The sequence below is a fragment of the Cherax quadricarinatus genome, chromosome 3 (assembly GCF_038502225.1).
Source record: "Cherax quadricarinatus isolate ZL_2023a chromosome 3, ASM3850222v1, whole genome shotgun sequence".
Lineage (NCBI taxonomy): Eukaryota > Metazoa > Arthropoda > Malacostraca > Decapoda > Parastacidae > Cherax > Cherax quadricarinatus.
In genome coordinates, this window is record NC_091294.1 from 76,338,169 (window position 1) to 76,360,909 (window position 22,741).

Sequence of the window (22,741 nt, forward strand, 5' to 3'; positions counted from 1 at the left end):
CACCAGTCAGCTGTTGCTGCACCACAGTCAGCTGCTGCTACACCACGGTCAGCTGCTGCTGCACCATGGTCAGCTGCTGCTGCACCACAGTCAGCTGTTGCTGAACCACAGTCAGCTGCTGCTGTGCCACAGTCAGCTGCTGCTGCACCACAGTCAGCTGTTGCTGCACCACGGTTAGCTGCTGCTGAACCACAGTCAGCTGCTGCTGCACCAAAGTCAGCTGCTGCTGCACCACAGTCAGCTGTTGCTGCACCACAGTCAGCTGCTGTGCCACCACAGTTAGCTGCTGCTGCACCACCATCAGCTGTTGCTGCACCACAGTCAGCTGTTGCTGCTGCTGCACCACCATCAACTGTACTACTCGAAGATGTGGAGAGTGTGTTGTTGGTGTGGCTTAACGGGAAACAATTACCGAGAAACAATTAACCCCAGATGGTTAGCCACCCAGGATAACCCAAGAAAGCCAGTGCATCATCGAGGACTGTCTAACTTATTTCCATTGGGGTCCTTAATCTTGTCCCCCAGGATGCGACCCACAACAGTCGACTAACACCCAGGTGAACAGGAAAAAATGCCTGGAACTAGTGCTCATATTGGTGAATTTAAGGCCAGGTTGGTTTGAGAGATTTAAGAATTGTAGTGGCATACACAGTGCGATAAGGCATGGTGAAGCTGAAAAATTCCAACCCCAACAAGTGTTCAACTGTGACAAAACAGGCCTATTCTGGAAGAAAATGCCAAACAGGACCTACATTTCTCAGGAGGAAAAGGCACTCCCAGGACACAAGCCTGTGAAAGACAGGCTAACTCTCATGTTTTGTTGTACTGCTAGTGGGAATTGCAAAGTGAAGCCTTTACTCATGTATCACTCTGAAAATCCCAGAGTGTTCAATAAAGGTAAGTGTCATTTTAACATTTATTTATATAGTTATTGTGCATGTCTCATTGTTTCCTTTGTAAGGAAATGTATATTTCATGAAAAATAAAATTTAATACTTTTGGCTGTCTGGAACGGATTAATTAGATTTCCATTACATATTTCTTATGGGGAAAATTAATTCAGCTAACGATAATTTCAGCTAACGATGAGCTCTCAGGAACGGATTAATATCATTAGGCGAGGGTCCACTGTAATTGGAAAAGTAGGAAGATTGATCTTTAACTTTCTAACAAATAGAACACAAAGAGTAATGGAAAATAGAGTTAAGGTGGAAGCTGCCACAGTGAAAAGATCTGTTCCACAAGGCACAGTACTTGCCCATATACTTTTCCTCATCTACATATCAGACATACAGATATAAACCACAGCACCATGTCTTCTTTTGCAAATGATACTAGAATCTGCACGAGTGTCATCCATTGAGAACATGGTTAAATCTCGAGGTGGATTTAAAGCAAGTTTTCCAATGGGCCACAGCAAACAATATGATGCTCAATTAGGACATTTTTCAGTAAGTCTGTTACAGCCTCTCCTCACTTAGTGTCATACTCGTTTACCGATGCCTCATACTTAAGATGGGTTCTCTGACTAGTATTCATACCTTTATAATGTATATTAGAGCAAATTTCCTCTATTCTGTTTATTTCAATATACAGTACACTACTGTATAAACATTAAAAAATATACCTGAAATGTTATAAATGGTATAAAGGTGACATTAAAACAATATCAAAGATGGTTGACACAAACCCACTACCATTATAGTGTGCTCCTCACTCAGCGACGAATAGAGTTCTGGTCTTAGGACCGGAACTCTATCGTTAAGTGAGGAGAGGCTGTATAGAAAACTTGAGTTAATATTAGCTTGAATGGAGTACAGGTCTCCCTCAACATTCGCGAGGGTTAGGGGATCAAGAGCCTCGCGAATGTTGAAAAACCGTGAATGTTTGGTGCCCCAATATATTGTAGGGAAATATATTACAATACTGCTTCCTTAACTTGTTGAACCATGAATAATCATAAAATACATGAAAACGTCATAAATTGTACTAAATATTTACATGTTATGCTTTAATAATGTATGTTATTTAATAACATGTATGTTAATAACATGTATGTTATTAAATACCACAGACTCCACCACTGCGAGTCCCTACTACCCTCCCTCCGACCCCCGCAACTGGCAGCCAGCCCTCCCACCACTCAGTGTGGTGAGTGTTTTGTTTATTCATTATTTGCTATTAAACTACAGAATAAATAATGTAAACCCATTCATGACTGCATATTGGAATGGCTATTCGGACAGGCATTAGACGGTGGCATCATGTGTTTACTCTTGAACACAGCAAAGAATCGAACATTTCTGCTATTGCTAATAATAACAATAGTAATAATAATAATAATAATAATAATAATAATAATAATAAATACGATATAATTGAAGAAGGAAATTGTACAAAAATACGAGGAGTGGTTGACACATCGTCAGTGTGACTTTGTTTATGCTGGAGTGAGCATTAGTCTCCCTGCTCTTCCAAACATTTCACAATAATTCAGCGGTTGAGGCAGTGGTATTAATAACATATATGTTATAAATAATAATAGTACATGTTATTATTAATAACATGTATTATTATTAACATGTATGTATTTAATAACATATGTTATAAATAATAATAGTACATATTATTAATAACATGTATTATTATTAACATGTATGTTATTAAATACCATTGCCTCAATCACTGCCTCTACCACTCCAGTCACACTCAATCTACAAGCACCAAACACAATGAATTATTGTGAAATGTTTGGAAGAGCAGGGAGACTAATGTTCACTCCAGCATAAACAAAGTCACACTGACGATGTGTCAACCACTCCCTCGTATTTTTGTACAATTTCCTTCTTCAGTTATATCATATTTATTATTATTATTATTATTATTATTATTACTATTGTTATTATTATCTGTAGCACAAATGTTTAATTCTTTGCAGTGTTCAAGAGTAAACACATGATACCACCGTCTAATACCTGTCCGAATAGCCATTCCAATATGCAGTCATGAATGGGTTTACATTATTTATACTGTAGTTTAATAGCAAATAATGAACAAACAAAACACTCACCACACTGAGTGGTGGGAGGGCTGGCTGCCAGTTGCGGGGGTCGGAGGGAGGGTAGTAGGGACTCGCAGGTGGCGGGAAACTTAAATATGATTTGGTGGCTGGGAATTTGGTGGCTGGGAATTTGGTGGTTGGGAATTCGCGAATGTGTGAAGCCTGTGAAAGTTGAAAACGTGAATGTTGAGGGAGACCTGTATACTACAAACTCTAACCACACAATAGAACAAAAAATAATGTGAAGGACTTGGGAGTGTTAATCAGAGGATCTCACCTTCAAGGATCACAGTATCACTATCACATCTCTATGGAAAATGACAGGATGGATAAAGAGAACTTCCAAAACATGGGATGCCATGCCAATGATGATCCTTATTCAAGTCACTTGTTCTTTCTAAGATGGAATACTGCTGGACACCAACAGCTCCATTGAAGGCAGGTGAAATCACAGATCTAGAGAATGTACAGAGAACCTTCACTACATGTATAAATAATTATTTGGAATGACTCACGAAATCGTAATGATACAATTGCAAACAAACCATACCACGGGCGGGGAGAGAACTCGCAATCAGAGAGTCTCAAAACTCCAGACCATCACGCTAGCCACTGGACCAGCTAGCCACGGTCTGGAATTTTGAGACTCTCTGATTGCGGGTTCTCTCCCCGCCCGTGGTATGGATTATTTGGAATGTTTGGAGTCTCTTGACCTGTACTACCTGGAATGCAGGAGAGAGAGATCAACCCGGCTGTGATGGATATGTGGGGAAATGGGCCACCAGCAGCAATAGCCTAGTTTACCAGACAAGCACCAAACGAGCCTGGGCCATGGCCTAGCTCTGGAAGTAGAATGATTCTCGGAACTCATCAAAGGTATATCAAAGGAATGGAAAATCCTTGAGGAACTGGTCCCAAATCTACACACACAAATCACTCCCTATGAAAGCAAAAAGAGTAAGGAGACAGATACAATACCCCAAAGAAAATCAGGGATGGTATGAATACACTAAGAGAAAACATAGCAAGTGTCTGGGGCCCAAAACTGTTCAACAGCCTCCCACCATGTATAAGGGGAATTACCAATTAACCCCTGGCTGTATTCAAGAAGAAACTGGACAGATACCTAAAGTCAGTACCTAATCAGCCAGGCTGTGGTTCATACATTGAATTGTGTGCAGCCAGCAACAACAGCCTGGTTGATCAAGCCCTGAACCACAAGGAGGCCTGATCAAGGACTGGGCCACCAGGGTGCTGACCCTCAGAGAGTAGGTAGGAGTTTCTACTAAATATTTTTTTTGACACACTGGCTGTCTTCCACCCAGGCAGGGTGACCTGAAAAAAAAAAAAACATGTTCATCATGACTCGCTCCATCACTGCCTTGCAGAGGCATACCAATACTACAGCTCAAAACTGCAAATATCCACATCTCTCCTTCAGAGTGAGGGCACTGTATTTCCCACCTCCAGGACTCAAGTCCAACTAACCACATATATAGGTAATAATTTAGTACAAATATGGGAGCTGAACTCCATTCTTCTCAGCCACAGCACCTCTGGTATTGGTAACATTAACCAGTAAGACACATGGAGTTTTCAAAGAACTCTATGCCCCACATTTGCACAACAGAAAAAAAGGAAAAAGACTAAATAGATATAGTTATATGTTGACTTTTACCTTTGTTGTGGGAATATTTCTTATAAATACTGTTAAAAGAATGAGTATTCTTATAATATTAACACCAGTGTTCTCCTACTGCACTTATTTAACTCCTGCTTCTCACTGAATATTTCACTCCAGAATTCATGGCTACAGCAGGAAGCACATTACAGAACTGACTTTACAGTATTTTCCATATACTGTTCATACTCTGTATTAGTTCTCTTGTTTACACAAGACATATTTTATAAAAAAGACAAGAGATATTCTCAACATTAATAGAACTCTTATATGATTTCCATGACGGACATTTCGTTAACATCTTTCACTCTGAGCACTGAAATTGTATATTCCTTGTATTAATGTTGGTAGAATTACCGACAATATCTTGGGTAAATGGACACAAGTGCAACTAATGTAACATTTTATTGTGGCAACATTTCCCTCTCCAAGAGCTTTGTCAGGATGTTACAGCTTGACAAAACTCCTGGAGAGGGAAACGTTGCCACAATAAAATGTCACATTAGTTTCGCTTGTGTTCATTTGCCTGCATATCCCTTGTATAAATTCTCATGTGTTTATAGCTAAAATATTCCTGATACATTAAACACTAACATTACTCACGAAATCGCAAGGACACGATTGCAAACAAACCGTACCACAGGTGGGGGATCGAACATGTTTTGGGGATTGAACATGTTTTGGGAATTGAACATGTTTTGGGAATTGAACATGTTTTGGGAATTGAACATGTTTTGGGAAATGAACATGTTTTATCTCCAGTGTGTACTTTCATGTCTTACAAGATTGCCTCTTACACTAAAATATTTCAGACACTCAGAACACTGAAATGGTTTATCTCCTTTATGTATCCTCATGTGTGTCTCAAGGTGGCCTTTTTGATTAAAATCTTTCAGACACTCAGGACATTGGTATGGCTTATCTCCTGTATGTACTCTCATGTGTCTCTCAAGATTGCCTCTTGCACTAAAATATTTGAGACACTGTGGACACTGAAATGGCTTATCTCCTTTGTGTATTCTCATGTGTGTCTCAAGGTGGCTTTTTTGACCGAAATATTTCAGACACTCGGAGCACTGATATGGCTTATCTCCCGTATGTACCTGCATATGTCTTGCAAAATTACCTCTTACATTAAAATATTTCAGACACTCTGAACATTGAAATGGTTTATCTCGGATATGTACTCTCTTGTGTTTCTTAAGATGACCTTTGAAACTAAAATCTTTCAGACACTCCGAACACTGATACGGTTTAGCTTTGGTATGTACTCTCTTATGAGTCACAAGATGGCCTCTTTGATTAAAATTTTTCAGACACTCGGAACACTGATACGGCTTATCTCCCGTGTGCACTCGCATGTGTCTGTCAAGATTGCCTCTTACACTGAAATATTTCAGACACTTTGAACACTGAAATGGCTTCTCTCCCTTATGTACTCTCATATGTGTCACAAGATTGTGTTTTTGATTAAAATATTTCAGACACTCAAAACACTGATATGGTTTATCTCCTGTATGTATTCGCACATGTCTCATAAGATTGCCTTTTACGCTAAAATATTTCAGACACTCTAAACACTGATATGGTTTCTCTCCTTTATGTGCTCTCATGTGTGTCACAAGATTGTTTTTTTGATTAAAGCATTTCAGACACTCAAAACACTGATATGGTTTATCTCCTGTATGTATTCGCATGTGTCTCATAAGGTTGCCTCTTACGCTAAAATATTTCAGACACTCTAAACACTGATATGGTTTCTCTCCTTTATGTACTCTCAAATGTGTCTCAAGATGGCCTTTTTGATTAAAATATTTCAAGCACTCAAAACACTGATATGGCTTATCTCCTGTATGTACCCGCATATGTCTCACAAGATTGCCTCTTACACTGAAATATTTCAGACACTCAAAACACTGATGTGCTTTTTCTCCTTTATATTTCTGCATATTTTTCAAAAGATGAAATTTAATGATGAAATATTTTAGGGATTCAACAGTGGTATTGTTACTTTCCTTTATAGATTCTTACGTACATTTCAAGATTTTTTTTGTTTTGGTTAGCTAGTTTGGACACAGTGTTCTGTTCTTGTACATATTCCCATGTTAGATTTCTTTTAGGCAAAATGATTTTTTACCTATTAGCACCAATAAAATCTATTTTTGTTTTGTTTTGTGCGTTAAAAGACTTAGTGAACTAGAAATCTGTAGATATACTGAAGAACACTGGTGTGATTCTTAAGTACGATATGACTAATCTGTATTTTTCTATGAACCGCCATGTAATTCTTAGACTGAGTTACCATTATCAAAAGCAATCCGTTTTTATCAGTAATACTAGGCCAGTTACAAATTCACAATAAGAGGTGTTGACCTTCTTGAAGTACTGAAGATATAGTGTCTGGGAAGATGCAACCTGGTAGTGTTCCACAAAATATTCTGTAATATCAGTTGTTGTTCAGGACACACAGGTGTTTTTGCACTACTTGTCTGGGAAGATGCAGCCTGGTAGTGTTCCACAAAATATTCTGTAATATCAGTTGTTGTTCAGGACACACAGGTGTTTTTGCAGTACTTGTCTGGGAAGATGCAACCTGGTAGTCGTCCATACAATACTTCTGCAAGAGAAACATGAGTCAGTATAGTACAATATTCCTCCACTACCAACACAATATAATGAACTAGAAAACAAAAGGTTTTCTCTCTACTATCACATATTCCACTAAAAAAAATTGTCACTTTTAAATTTTTAAGGACTAAAAGTAAGTAAGTTTTCAAGGCTTGGTATATATCAATGTTTATCTATAAAGATCTTACAGATAAATCACATGTTGACTATAATAATTTTGTTAACCGATGATTGTGTAAACAATATGACACTGAACATATACATCGTAAATATTTATTATATTCATGGTAAGCAATAAACCCATAAGGGTGATACAATTTCTCCAGAAACTGAAGTAAACATGTTTGATCCAAGGCAGCATAAAGTAGCTATATGTCACTAGTTTCAAGAGGTATTTCATGTGCTGTGATTATTTCACTTTATATTGTCATAGAAAAGTTCTTGTGGTAAAGAAAGTGAGAAACACCATGGAATTTAAGCGTGAAGTGACTGATAAGTACGAGAGGGGTATGCGGGTGCTGGAACGTGCCAGGATGTATGCAGGTGCTGGAATGTGCCAGGATGTATGCGGGTGCTGGAATGTGCCAGGATGTATGCGGGTGCTGGAACGTGCCAGGATGTATGCGGGTGCTGGAACATGCCAGGATGTATGCGGGTGCTGGAACGTGCCAGGATGTATGCGGGTGTTGGAACGTGCCAGGATATATGCGGGTGCTGGAACGTGCCAGGATGTATGCGGGTGCTGGAACGTGTCAGGATGTATGCGGGTGCTGGAATGTGCCAGGATGTATGCGGGTGCTGGAACGTGTCAGGATGTATGCGGGTGCTGGAACGTGCCAGGATGTATGCGGGTGCTGGAATGTGCCAGGATGTATGCGGGTGCTGGAACGTGTCAGGATGTATGCGGGTGCTGGAACGTGCCAGGATGTATGGGAAAAACAAATCGACTATAACATCCATCCTGGCAAAGAAAGAACAAATCAAGGACGGTAATGTTGCGAAAGGAGTAACTTTTGTAATGAAACAAAGGTCACCGATAATGAAACAGATGGAAAAGTTGTTGTTATTGTGGATTAAGGAAAAAGAGTTAGTGGGAGACAGTACTGTGGAGTCGATTATTTGTGAGAAGGCCAAGCAGTCACATAAGGATCTTCTACAGAAAACTCCTGGAACAAGTGCTGCTGGTAGTAAATTTAGGGCCAGCAAAGGCTGGTTTGAGAGATTTAAGAAGTGTAGTGACATACAGTATTGTAAGGCATGGAGAGGCTGCAAGTTCTGAAATAAAAGCAGCTGAAAAGTACGTACAGGAGTTCAAGGACTATGTAAAGGCCTAATAATTAAAACCCCCAACAAGTGTGACGAAACAGGCCTGTGTTGGAAGAAAATGTCACACAGGACCTACATCATGCAGGAGGAAAAGGCACTGCCAGGACACAAAATTATGAAAGACAGGCTTACTCTTTTGTTGTGTGGTAATGCTAGTGGGGATTTTAAAGTGAAGCCTTTACTTGTGTATCACTCAGAAAATCCCAGAGTGTTCAAGAAAAGCGATGTCATTAAGAATAGATTTTGTGTGATATGGGAAGCTAATTATAAGGCATGGGTCACAAGGCAAGTTTTCAAAGGGTGGGTTAATGATGTGTTTGCCCCAAGTGTGAAAAAACACCTGCTGGAAAAGAAATTGCCACTCCAGTGCCTCCTGTTACTGGATAATGCTCCTGCACATCCTCCAGACTTGGAAGACCAAGTGTTTAGGAACTTCAGTTTTATAAAAGATTTACTGTTATGCATACTGCATTATTGTAAAAATTGTATATATAATGTCAGTGCATTTGAGAACATGTACTAGACTGACCGTTTCGACATGTATTGGACAAGTGACGTAATTTGTGTACTCCAGAATATCAGCAAAAATCGCCACTTTGAGCTCAATTTCAAGCTACTTTCAGTCCAGAAATCAATCAAAATCATCTCTATTTCAGTCATATATCTTCCATTCTATCACACGAGACCAAGAAACCAAGAACACAACAATAAAAACCATATGAAAATACACCATAAAGTCACTGTTTTAAACCAAAGACACAATGGCAATTTTTCCAACATTATGCACTGCTGCAGGATTTTTTATATGGTGCACACTTACCAATTCTCTCACATCTAGGTCCAAATTTACTGTTCACAGCTTATCTGAGTGAGCTGAGCTCATGGCATTGAGCTACAGAGCCGATCCAGATTTCAAAGCAGTAGTACTACGGGAATGACCATCAAAGGGCTAAATAAGCTTACTGAATGTTTGCAACTTCTTTAATAAATAAAATAAAGCCAGGTTGGCACAGCTATTGCCTACTAACCCAAGCTTTAGACCCAGGTCCCGTAGCTCGATTGCTAGTGCACTTGGCTCACATGTTGAGGTTCAGGGGGTCGATTTCCAGTATGGTTGGAAACATTAGGACGTGTTTCCTTAAGATACCTGCTGTCCATGTTCACCCATCAGTAAAATGGGTACTTAGGAGTTAGTGGACTGGTGTGGATTGCATCCTGAGACAAAAAAATGGACCTAATTTGCCCATATGTCACTGATGTCAGTTAAGCCTGGATACCTTGTACATGTAATTGTAGAAATAATGATTACTATTATTATTATTATTATGTATTTTAACAGGTTACTGAAGTTAGGGCTCTAATAAACAACTTGACAATTCACATTGGCTGTGATGAAATGCCTTGTATGTTGCATGCATGCAATCAATGTAAGATATATATATAATTAGTATATTTATAATTTATTCCCTATGTTATGTAATTCAAGGAGTCAGAGGTGCTATAAATAAAGGAGTCAGAGTCGAAGGTTTTATGTTCCAACTCCACAGCCCTGCTTCAAACACCTTTTATTGTACAGCAATAAAGGAGTGGAATGAACTGCCTGCATATGTCAAAGCTTGTCACAGCATGAGCTAGTTCAGAAAAAGCTAAAAGATACCTAATAAATGAATCTACAGAAAGGGAGGCGAGTGATTTCTTGTATAGCTAACATACATGTACTTATTACTTTAATATTCATGTACCTATTACTGTAATTTTTTAACTGTTAAGATTTAAATAATAAGACATTACAAGGACCCCAATGGAAATAAATCACTTTGATATTTTTGGGTTATCCTAGGTAATCTACACATATGCTACTATGTATGATCATTTATGTAACTGTATTTGTGTGTACCTGTGTTCTGGAAATGTTTCACCAATGCAGAAAAAGATGGAATAAGAGAAGAAGGAGTCTAAGGTAATCAGTCCCTCAGCCTTGAATCAATGTGTTCAGTCCATCCTTTTATGCATTGGACTAAAGAAGTCATTGTGTGGCAAAATGTTTCCAGAATAATGATACCCAAATGTTGCAGAAGTGTCTTATTTATCAATGTGTTGGTTTTGTAAATGCTTTATTCATATGTATGTCTGTACCTGAACAAATTTACAAGTTGGACTGAAGATAAGATTTTGTTGGGATTTTTAACCCCGGAGGGTTAGCCACCCAGGATAACCCAAGAAAGTGCGTCACTGAGGACTGTCTGTCTTATTTCCATTAGAGTCCTCAATATTGTCCCCCAGGATGCCACCCACACCAGTCAGCTAACACCTAGGTGCCTACTACCAGGTGAACAGGACAACAGGTGTAAGGAAACACACTCAATGTTTCCACCTTTGCTGGGGACTGAACCCGGACTCCCACACATTATCACATTTCCACGCATTGTCACACTCCCACCCATTGTCACACTCCCACCCATTGTCACACTCCCACCCATTGTCACACCCCCATCCATTGTCACACTCCCACCCATTGTCACGCTCCCACCCACTGTCACACTCCCACCCATTGTCACACTCCCACACATTATCACATTTCCACGCATTGTTACACTCCCACCCATTGTCACACTCCCACCCATTGTCACACTCCCACCCATTGTCACACTCCCACCCACTGTCACACTCCCACCCATTGTCACACTCCCACCCATTGTCACACTCCCACCCATTGTCACACTCCCACCCATTGTCACACTCCCACCCATTGTCACACTCCCACCCATTGTCACACTCCCACCCATTGTCACACTCCCACCCACTGTTACACTCCCACCCATTGTCACACTCCCACCCATTGTCACACTCCCACCCATTGTCACACTCCCACCCACTGGTACACTCCCACCCATTGTCACACTCCCACCCATTGTCACACTCCCACCCATTGTCACACTCCCATGCATTATCACACTCCCACCCATTGTCACACTCCCACCCATTGTCACACTCCCATGCATTATCACACTCCCATGCATTATCACACTCCCACCCATTATCACACTCCCACCCACTGTCACACTCCCACCCACTGTCACACTCCCACCCACTGTCACACTCCCACCCACTGTCACACTCCCACCCATTGTCACACTCCCACCCATTGTCACACTCCCACGCATTATCACACTCCCACCCACTGTCACACTCCCACCCATTGTCACACTCCCACCCATGGACCACACTCCCACCCATGGATCACACTCCCACCCATTGTCACACTCCCACCCATTGTCACACTCCCACCCATGGATCACACTCCCACCCATGGATCACACTCCCATACATGGATCACACTCCCACACATGGATCACACTCCCACACATGGATCACACTCCCATACATGGATCACACACACACACATGGATCACACTCCCACACATGGATCACACTCACACACATGGATCACACTCCCACACATGGATCACACTCCCACACATGGATCACACTCCCACACATGGATCACACTCACACACATGGATCACACTCACACATGGATCACACTCCCACCCATGGATCACACTCACACACATGGATCACACTCCCACACATGGATCACACTCCCACACATGGATCACACTCCCACACATGGATCACACTCCCACCCATGGATCACACTCCCACACATGGATCACACTCACACACATGGATCACACTCACACACATGGATCACACTCCCACACATGGATCACACTCCCACACATGGATCACACTCCCACACATGGATCACACTCCCACACATGGATCACACACCCACACATGGATCACACTCCCACACATGGATCACACTCCCACACATGGATCACACTCCCACCCATGGATCACACTCCCACACATGGATCACACTCCCACCCATGGATCACACTCCCACCCATGGATCACACTCACACACATGGATCACACTCCCACACATGGATCACACTCACACCCATGGATCACACACACACATGGATCACACTCACACACATGGATCACACTCACACAAATGGATAACACTCACACACATGGATCACACTCACACACATGGATCACACTCACTCACATGGATCACACTCACACACATGGATCACACTCACACACATGGATCACACTCACACACATGGATCACACTCACACACATGGATCACACTCACACACATGGATAACACTCACACACATGGATCACACTCCCACACATGGATCACACTCACACACATGGATCACACTCCCACACATGGATCACACTCCCACACATGGATCACACACCACACATGGATCACACTCCCACACATGGATCACACTCTCACACATGGATCACACTCCCACACATGGATCACACTCCCACACATAGATCACACTCCCACACATGGATCACACTCACACACATGGATCACACTCCCACACATGGATCACACTCACACACATGGATCACACTCACACACATGGATCACACTCCCACACATGGATCACACTCCCACCCATGGATCACACTCCCACCCATGGATCACACTCACACACATGGATCACACTCCCACACATGGATCACACTCCCACACATGGATCATACTCCCACACATGGATCACACTCACACACATGGATCACACTCCCACACATAGATCACACTCCCACACATGGATCACACTCACACACATGGATCACACTCACACACATGGATCACACTCCCACACATGGATCACACTCCCACACATGGATCACACTCCCACACATGGATCACACTCCCACACATGGATCACACTCTCACCCATGGATCACACTCCCACACATGGATCACACTCCCACACATGGATCACACTCCCACACATGGATCACACTCCCACACATGGATCACACTCCCACACATGGATCACACTCCCACACATGGATCACACTCACACACATGGATCACACTCACACACATGGATCACACTCCCACACATGGATCACACTCCCACACATGGATCACACTCCCACACATGGATCACACTCCCACACATGGATCACACTGCCACACATGGATCACACTCCCACACATGGATCACACTCACACACATGGATCACACTCACACACATGGATCACACTCACACACATGGATCACACTCACACACATGGATCACACTCACACACATGGATCACACACACATGGATCACACTCACACACATGGATAACACTCACACACATGGATCACACTCCCACACATGGATCACACTCACACACATGGATCACACTCCCACACATGGATCACACTCCCACACATGGATCACACACCACACATGGATCACACTCCCACACATGGATCACACTCTCACACATGGATCACACTCCCACACATGGATCACACTCCCACACATAGATCACACTCCCACACATGGATCACACTCACACACATGGATCACACTCCCACACATGGATCACACTCACACACATGGATCACACTCACACACATGGATCACACTCCCACACATGGATCACACTCCCACCCATGGATCACACTCCCACCCATGGATCACACTCACACACATGGATCACACTCCCACACATGGATCACACTCCCACACATGGATCATACTCCCACACATGGATCACACTCACACACATGGATCACACTCCCACACATGGATCACACTCCCACACATGGATCACACTCACACACATGGATCACACTCACACACATGGATCACACTCCCACACATGGATCACACTCCCACACATGGATCACACTCCCACACATGGATCACACTCCCACACATGGATCACACTCCCACCCATGGATCACACTCCCACACATGGATCACACTCCCACACATGGATCACACTCCCACACATGGATCACACTCCCACACATGGATCACACTCCCACACATGGATCACACTCACACACATGGATCACACTCCCACACATGGATCACACTCCCACACATGGATCACACTCCCACACATGGATCACACTCCCACACATGGATCACACTCCCACACATGGATCACACTCCCACACATGGATCACACTCCCACACATGGATCACACTCCCACACATGGATCACACTCACACACATGGATCACACTCACACACATGGATCACACTCCCACACATGGATCACACTCCCACACATGGATCACACTCCCACACATGGATCACACTCCCACACATGGATCACACTCACACACATGGATCACACTCCCACACATGGATCACACTCCCACACATGGATCACACTCCCACACATGGATCACACTCCCACACATGGATCACACTCCTACACATGGATCACACTCCCACACATGGATCACACTCCTACACATGGATCACACTCCCACACATGGATCACACTCCCACACATGGATCACACTCCCACATAAGGATCACTCTTTATTTATTTATTTATTTATTAACAATTTGAGCACACATACAGAGGTACAAAAAATACAGATAAGAGCAGCATGCCAAAGCCACTTATACTATGCATAGCATTACGGGCTGGCTTAAAATTAACTTAGGATTAACTAAGCAATGATGAAATCAGTGATAAAACATTTATGTAAACAGATAACTATAAAGCACAAGTGAGTATTACAAAGACAGGTCATATGGTTGCATGCATTACTGTTCATTCAGTCGTATGAAGTATTCTGTTAGGTAGTGTATTTAAAAAAATAATAAAGTTAGATTCGGTTTTAGGTTTAACATTTATGTGATATAATTGTGAGAAACATTTAAGATATACAATTTATAAGGTTCAGTTATTCAGTATTTATTTGGTTTTGGGTGAGTAAGTGATCTTTGAGAAGAGACTTGAATTTATAAACAGGTAGTGTTTCTTTTATATTTACAGGTAATGAATTCCAGATTTTAGGGCCTTTTATGTGCATTGAGTTTTTGCATAGTGTGAGATGGACACGAGGAACATCAAAGAGTGATCTGTGCCTTGTATTATGGTCATGTGTTCTGTTGAGGTTGGCAAGATGTTTGAGGGGAGGGTTAATATCAGAGTTAAGTGTTCTATGTATGTAATAGGTGCAATAATAAGTATGGATGTTTTGTATGGTGAGTAGGTTTAGTGTTTTGAATATTGGTGGAGTGTGCTGCCTGTAGTGAGAATTTGTTATCATTCTAACTGCAGCCTTTTGTTGGGTAATTAGTGGTCTGAGATGGTTTATTGTTGTTGAGCCCCATAAACAAATTCCATAAGTGAGATAGGGGTAAATAAGCGAGTGATATAGAGCCAGGAGGGCTGACTGTGGAACATAGTACCGTATCTTCGATAGTATGCCTACAGTCTTGGAAATTTTCTTAGAAATTTGTTGTATATGTGTATGAAATTTGAGTCTATTATCAAGGTGGATTCCTAAGAATTTTCCCTCTGTTAGTTTTGTGATAGGTGATCCATTTATCATTATGTTAAGAGGGACATCTGTAGCTCTGTTACCAAACTGAATGAAGTAGGTTTTGTCAATGTTTAGTGTAAGTTTGTTAGTCCTCATCCAGGTAGATATTTTCTGTAATTCGGTATTTACAGTATTGGCTAGCATGACTGGGCTCGGGTGAGAGAAGACGTATGTAGTGTCATCTGCAAGTAGTGTGGGTTTGAGTAATTGCGAAGCATTTGGAAGGTCATTTATGTATAGGAGAAAGAGAAGAGGGCCAAGGACACTTCCCTGTGGGACACCAACTGTAATTGGTTGTGCAGAAGAGTTTGCCCCATTTGCGTACACATATTGGCTTCTGTTGCTGAGGTAAGACTTGAGGTAGTTGAGGGAGTGCCCTCTTATACCATAGTGTGACAATTTTACGTGGAGCAAGTCATGGTCAACTGTATCAAAAGCTTTACGTAAGTCAATGAAGATCCCCAGTGGGACTTCTTTTTTCTCTATTGCAGTGTATACATGTTCTAGCATGTGTATAATAGCATCATTAGTATTTTTATTAGGCCTGAATCCAAATTGGCAGGGGTTGAGTATGTTGTGGGAGATAAGGTAGGGTAGGATCCAGAATACGGCGGGATAGCTCCAGTTCCTGGGATCAAAACCCGTCACGGGGCACCAACGCACCTTGATGTATCATCACCACGCATGTATCGCGAGCGGTAAAGCCGCAGGGGCGAGAGAGAGCCACAAATATGAGAGACAAACCAGACTGCTCAATGTTTACAAGTCTGGTGCTGGCTTCACTGTGTTCCAACACCTGCACTTAACTACACTAATGTTATATATGACTTCTGTCATCTATTATAAACATTATTTATAATATATATATCTCTGTTATAATCTATTGATAATTTTTTACGTGCTCATGTATGCCTTCAACACTAATGAAGGGAATTTTATTTAAAAAAAATTTGAATTTAAGGCAGAGTTTTGGAGGAAGTGTTGACTGGCGACTTCAGCTGTGAATCCGGATTTGTCTTGACACTTCAAGAACCCTGATGATGATGATGATGATCATGATCATGATTATTATTATTATTATTATTATTATTATTATTATTATTATTATTATTATTATTATTATTATTATTATTATTATTATGGAGGGGTGTCTGTGCAGTACAGTTTGCTAAGTATCTCTTGGGCCACGACACAGCCGACCGTTTTGCCGAGGTGGCCCGTGGCCTGGTGGGAAAAGCTCTCGCTTCACACTCTGAGGGTCCAGGTTCAATTCCCGGCGAGGGTTGAAACATTGGGCCTGTTTCCTTTCACATGTTGTCCATGTTCACCCATCAGTAAAATGGGTACCTGGGTGTAAGTGGACTGATGTGGGTCACATCCTGGGTGTTAGTGGACTGGTGTGGGTCACATCCTGGGTGTTAGTGGACTGGTGTGGGTCACATCCTGGGTGTTAGTGGACTGGTGTGGGTCACATCCTGGGTGTTAGTGGACTGGTGTGGGTCACATCCTGGGTGTTAGTGGACTGATGTGGGTCACATCCTGGGTGTTAGTGGACTGGTGTGGGTCACATCCTGGGTGTTAGAGGACTGGTGTGGGTCACATCCTGGGTGTTAGTGAACTGGAGTGGGTCACATCATGGGTATTAATGGGCTGGTGTGGGCCGCATCCTGGGTCTTAGTGGACTGATGTGAGTCACATCTTGGGTGTTAGTGGACTGGTGTGGGTCACATCCTAGGTGTTAGTTGACTGGTGTGGGCCACATCCTGAGTGTTAGTGGACTGGTGTGGGTCACATCCTGGGTGTTAGTGGACTGGTGTGGGTCACATCCTGGGTGTTAGTGGACTGGTGTGGGTCACATCCTGGGTGTTAGTGGACTGGTGTGGGTCACATCCTGGGTGTTAGTGGACTGGTGTGGGTCACATCCTGGGTGTTAGTGGACTGGTGTGGGTCACATCCTGGGTGTTATTGGACTGGTGTGGGTCACATCATGGGTGTTAGTGGACTGGTGTGGGTCACATCCTGGGTGTTAGTGGACTGGTGTGGGTCGCATCCTGGGTGTTAGTGGACTGATGTGGGTCACATCCTGGGTGTTAGTGGACTGGTGTGGGTCACATCCTGGGTGTTAGTGGACTGGTGTGGGTCACATCCTGGGTGTTAGTGGACTGGTGTGGGTCACATCCTGGGTGTTAGTGGACTGGTGTGGTCACATCATGGGTGTTAGTGGACTGATGTGGGTCACATCCTGGGTGTTAGTGGACTGGTGTGGGTCACATCCTGGGTGTTAGTGGACTGGTGTGGGTCACATCCTGGGTGTTAGTGGACTGGTGTGGGTCGCATCCTGGGACAAAACTAACCTAATTTGCGGGAAATGCTCTACATAACAAGTGGCTTTCTATATAGTAGTATGTCATTGATGTCAACTATGGTCTGTATACCTTGTACATGTACTGATAGAAACAGAGAGGCAGTAGGCAGTCTGGGATGAAGTGATCATGGCAGAGATGCAACACGCCCGGCCAGAGAGACGTGTAGTAAGATTACCATCCCCTACGTAATTAAAGATCAAAGTGTTAAATTAAATGACTTGTGGAGTCAAGGAATTACACTGAATTCACAGTTGTGTGGTTTATCCTTTCCTGTCCGTGACTACACTTGATTTTCTGAGGGCCACCAATGGCTGGTCAGCGTCAACCTTGGTCAGATTAGATTGCAATCCATAATTCTCTGCCAGGTAAGAAGGGAGCTAGCTTAGGCAGGGGTATTTGGTTCAGAATAACAAGAATTAATCATGGTGTCATACACGTGACTCCAACACAAGGCGGACACCTCTCTCTACCAAGTGTACTGGGTAATCAAAGCCTGGATAATGAACTAGGCACCAGGTGTTATTAGACAACCCATCGGAGGTAAGACTAACATCAGATTAGACTTAGGATGTAGACAAATGGATCAGAGACCCGACAAGTTGATAAATTAGACACATGTGCGACATCTGAGTATCTTTATTAAGGTAATGGCTTCGCCACACAGTGGCCTCATCAGTCCAATACAAAGAAGAATGGTGAATGCTGATCTTCAACACTGTGATGGCTGGGGTCTAGCTTGACTAATATGTGATTAATTAGTATCTATCAAAGTAGGAACATCCCACTAATTATTGACATTCTGTGGGTTAAACGATATCAATTATCAGTCATAGCGATGTGACAATACTTGCTGTCGATGTGGCTGGCACGCCAACACTTCGAGTTCCCTTATACTGCACGATGACGGATCTATAGCCAGCCACAGTGAGGTGCAGCACTCAGCGAGGTGCAGCACTCAGCGAGGTGCAGCACCAGCTCACTATGTGACCAGTTTGTCACGTCATTAGTGACAGGCAGACTGTACAACCTGCTACTCTAAACTGTGATTGTCACACTGGTCACATCTCTAATCACCAGTCAATTGGTGATTAGAGAGATGTTACCTATGCTAATCACCAGTGAATTGGCGATTAGCACAGGTAACTTAGATCCGTTGTATAATACTTACAGGTCTAAACATGTGTGATTTAAGTTGAACTGTAGTTAAGTATGAAGCTTCACAAACAACTAAATTCTTTTTTCACTCACACTTACCCTAGAGAACTCAGCTCACACACTGAGGTCTGGGGTTCGAATCCCCGGTACGGCTGGAAAATGTTTCCTTGAGACACCTGCTGTCCATGTTTATCCATTAGTAAAATGGGTACCTGAGTCTTAGTGGACTGGTGTGGGTCGCATCCTGGACGTTAGTGGACTGGTGTGGGTAGCATCCTGGACGTTAGTGGACTGGTGTGGGTCGCATCCTGGACGTTAGTGGACTGGTGTGGGTCGCATCCTGGACGTTAGTGGACTGGTGTGGGTCGCATCCTGGACGTTAGTGGACTGGTGTGGGTCGCATCCTGGACGTTAGTGGACTGGTGTGGGTCGCATCCTGGACGTTAGTGGACTGGTGTGGGTCGCATCCTGGACGTTAGTGGACTGGTGTGGGTCGCATCCTGGACGTTAGTGGACTGGTGTGGGTCGCATCCTGGACGTTAGTGGACTGGTGTGGGTCGCATCCTGGACGTTAGTGGACTGGTGTGGGTCACATCCTGGGACAAAATTGACCTAATTTGCGGGAAATGCTCAGCATAACAAGCTTTCTATATAGTAGTATATCACTGATAGACTTCCAGTATGGGTGCCCCAAGTTGAGCTGTGAGTGCTGCTCCAGATTGTATTCACACACCCGATTTACACACTGAAATCGGTGGGTCATCATCTAACACCCGCATCAGGAAACCTTGTCCTGTTTCCTGACGAACCTAACCTAACCTAACCTAACCTAACCTTAGCTAACCTAAAGCAGACTCCACTTTCTGCCAGTCACTGGTTTAACACTGCATGTACCTACATACAGGTACCTACGTACATGTACCTACTTACAGGTACCTACATACATGTATCTACATACATGTATCTACATACAGGTACCTATATACGGGCACCTACAGACAGGCAGCTACATACAGGTACCCACATGGAGGTACTTACATACAGGTACCTACATACATGTATCTACATACAGGTACCTACATACAGGCACCTACATACAGGCACCTACATACAGGTACCTACATGGAGGTGCCTACATACAGGTACCTACATACATGTATCTACATACAGGTACCTACATACAGGAACCTACATACAGGCATCCACAGACAGGCACCTACAGACAGGCACCTACAGACAGGCACCTACTTGCAAGTACCTACATGGAGGTACCTACAGACAGGCACCTACATAGAGGTACCTACATACAGGCACCTACATACAGGCACCTACAGACAGGCACCTACAGACAGGCACCTACATACAGGTACCTACATACAGGCACCTACAGACAGGCACCTACAGACAGGCACCTACATACAGGTACCTACATACAGGTACCTACATACAGGTACCTACATACAGGCACCTACATACAGGCACCTACAGACAGGCACCTACAGACAGGCACCTACATACTGGTACATACATACAGGCACCTACATACAGGCATCTACAGACAGATACCTACAGACAGGCACCTACATACAGGTACCTACATACAGGCACCTACAGACAGGCACCTACAGACAGGCACCTACAGACAGGCGCCTACATACAGGTACCTACATACATGTATCTACATACATGTATCTACATACAGGTACCGACATACAGGCACCTATATACAGGCACCTACAGACAGGCAGCTACATACAGGTACCTACATGGAGGTACCTACATACAGGTACCTACATACAGGCACCTACATACAGGTACCTACATACATGCACCTACATACAGGCACCCACAGACAGGCACCTACAGACAGGCACCTACATACAGGTACCTACATACATGTATCTACATACATGTATCTACATACAGGTACCTACATACAGGCACCTATATACAGGCACCTACAGACAGGCAGCTACATACAGGTACCTACATGGAGGTACTTACATACAGGTACATACATACATGTATCTACATACAGGTAACTACATACAGGCACCTACATACAGGCACCTACAGACAGGCACCTACATACAGGTACCTACATGGAGGTGCCTACATACAGGTACCTACATACATGTATCTACATACAGGTACCTACATACAGGCACCCACAGACAGGCACCTACAGACAGGCACCTACATGCAAGTTTACCTGGAGTTTACCTGGAGAGAGTTCCGGGGGTCAATGCCCCCGCGGCCCGGTCTGTGACCAGGCCTCCTGGTGGATCAGAGCCTGATCAACCAGGCTGTTGCTGCTGGCTGCACGCAAACCAACGTACGAGCCACAACCTGGCTGGTCAGGAACCGACTTGAGGTGCTTGTCCAGTGCCAGCTTGAAGACTGCCAGGGGTCTGTTGGTAATCCCCCTTATGTATGCTGGGAGGCAGTTGAACAGTCTCGGGCCCCTGACACTTATTGTATGGTCTCTTAACGTGCTAGTGACACCCCTGCTTTTCATTGGGGGGATGTTGCGTCGTCTGCCAAGTCTTTTGCTTTCGTAGTGAGTGATTTTCGTGTGCAAGTTCGGTACTAGTCCCTCTAGGATTTTCCAGGTGTATATAATCATGTATCTCTCCCTCCTGCGTTCCAGGGAATACAGGTTTAGGAACCTCAAGCGCTCCCAGTAATTGAGGTGTTTTATCTCCGTTATGCGCGCCGTGAAAGTTCTCTGTACATTTTCTAGGTTGGCAATTTCACCTGCCTTGAAAGGTGCTGTTAGTGTGCAGCAATATTCCAGCCTAGATAGAACAAGTGACCTGAAGAGTGTCATCATGGGCTTGGCCTCCCTAGTTTTGAAGGTTCTCATTATCCATCCTGTCATTTTTCTAGCAGATGCGATTGATACAATGTTATGGTCCATGAAGGTGAGATCCTCCGTCATGATCACTCCCAGGTCTTTGACGTTGGTGTTTCGCTCTATTTTGTGGCCAGAATTTGTTTTGTACTCTGATGAAGATTTAATTTCCTCGTGTTTACCATATCTGAGTAATTGAAATTTCTCATCATTGAACTTCATATTGTTTTCTGCAGCCCACTGAAAGATTTGGTTGATGTCCGCC

General features: G+C 43.3%; 1 protein-coding gene across 1 annotated transcript; it reads right to left on the reverse strand.

The window, feature by feature from the left end:
- Nucleotides 1-3,080: 3,080 nt before the first annotated feature.
- Nucleotides 3,081-16,900, reverse strand: LOC128705707 (zinc finger protein 665). Its single transcript, XM_053800853.2, has 2 exons — nt 16,765-16,900; nt 3,081-7,359 (listed from the first exon to the last, which is right to left on the reverse strand). The coding sequence occupies exon 2, from the start codon at nt 6,689-6,691 to the stop codon at nt 5,495-5,497; it is 1,197 nt and encodes a 398-aa protein (XP_053656828.1). The 5' UTR covers nt 6,692-7,359; nt 16,765-16,900; the 3' UTR covers nt 3,081-5,494.
- Between the last annotated feature and the right edge of the window lie 5,841 nt (nt 16,901-22,741).

What these genes read in the sequence shown, in the direction of transcription:
- LOC128705707 (XM_053800853.2), bottom strand. Translation starts at nt 6,691, where the DNA reads ATGCAGAAATATAAAGGAGAAAAAGCACATCAGTGTTTTGAGTGTCTG.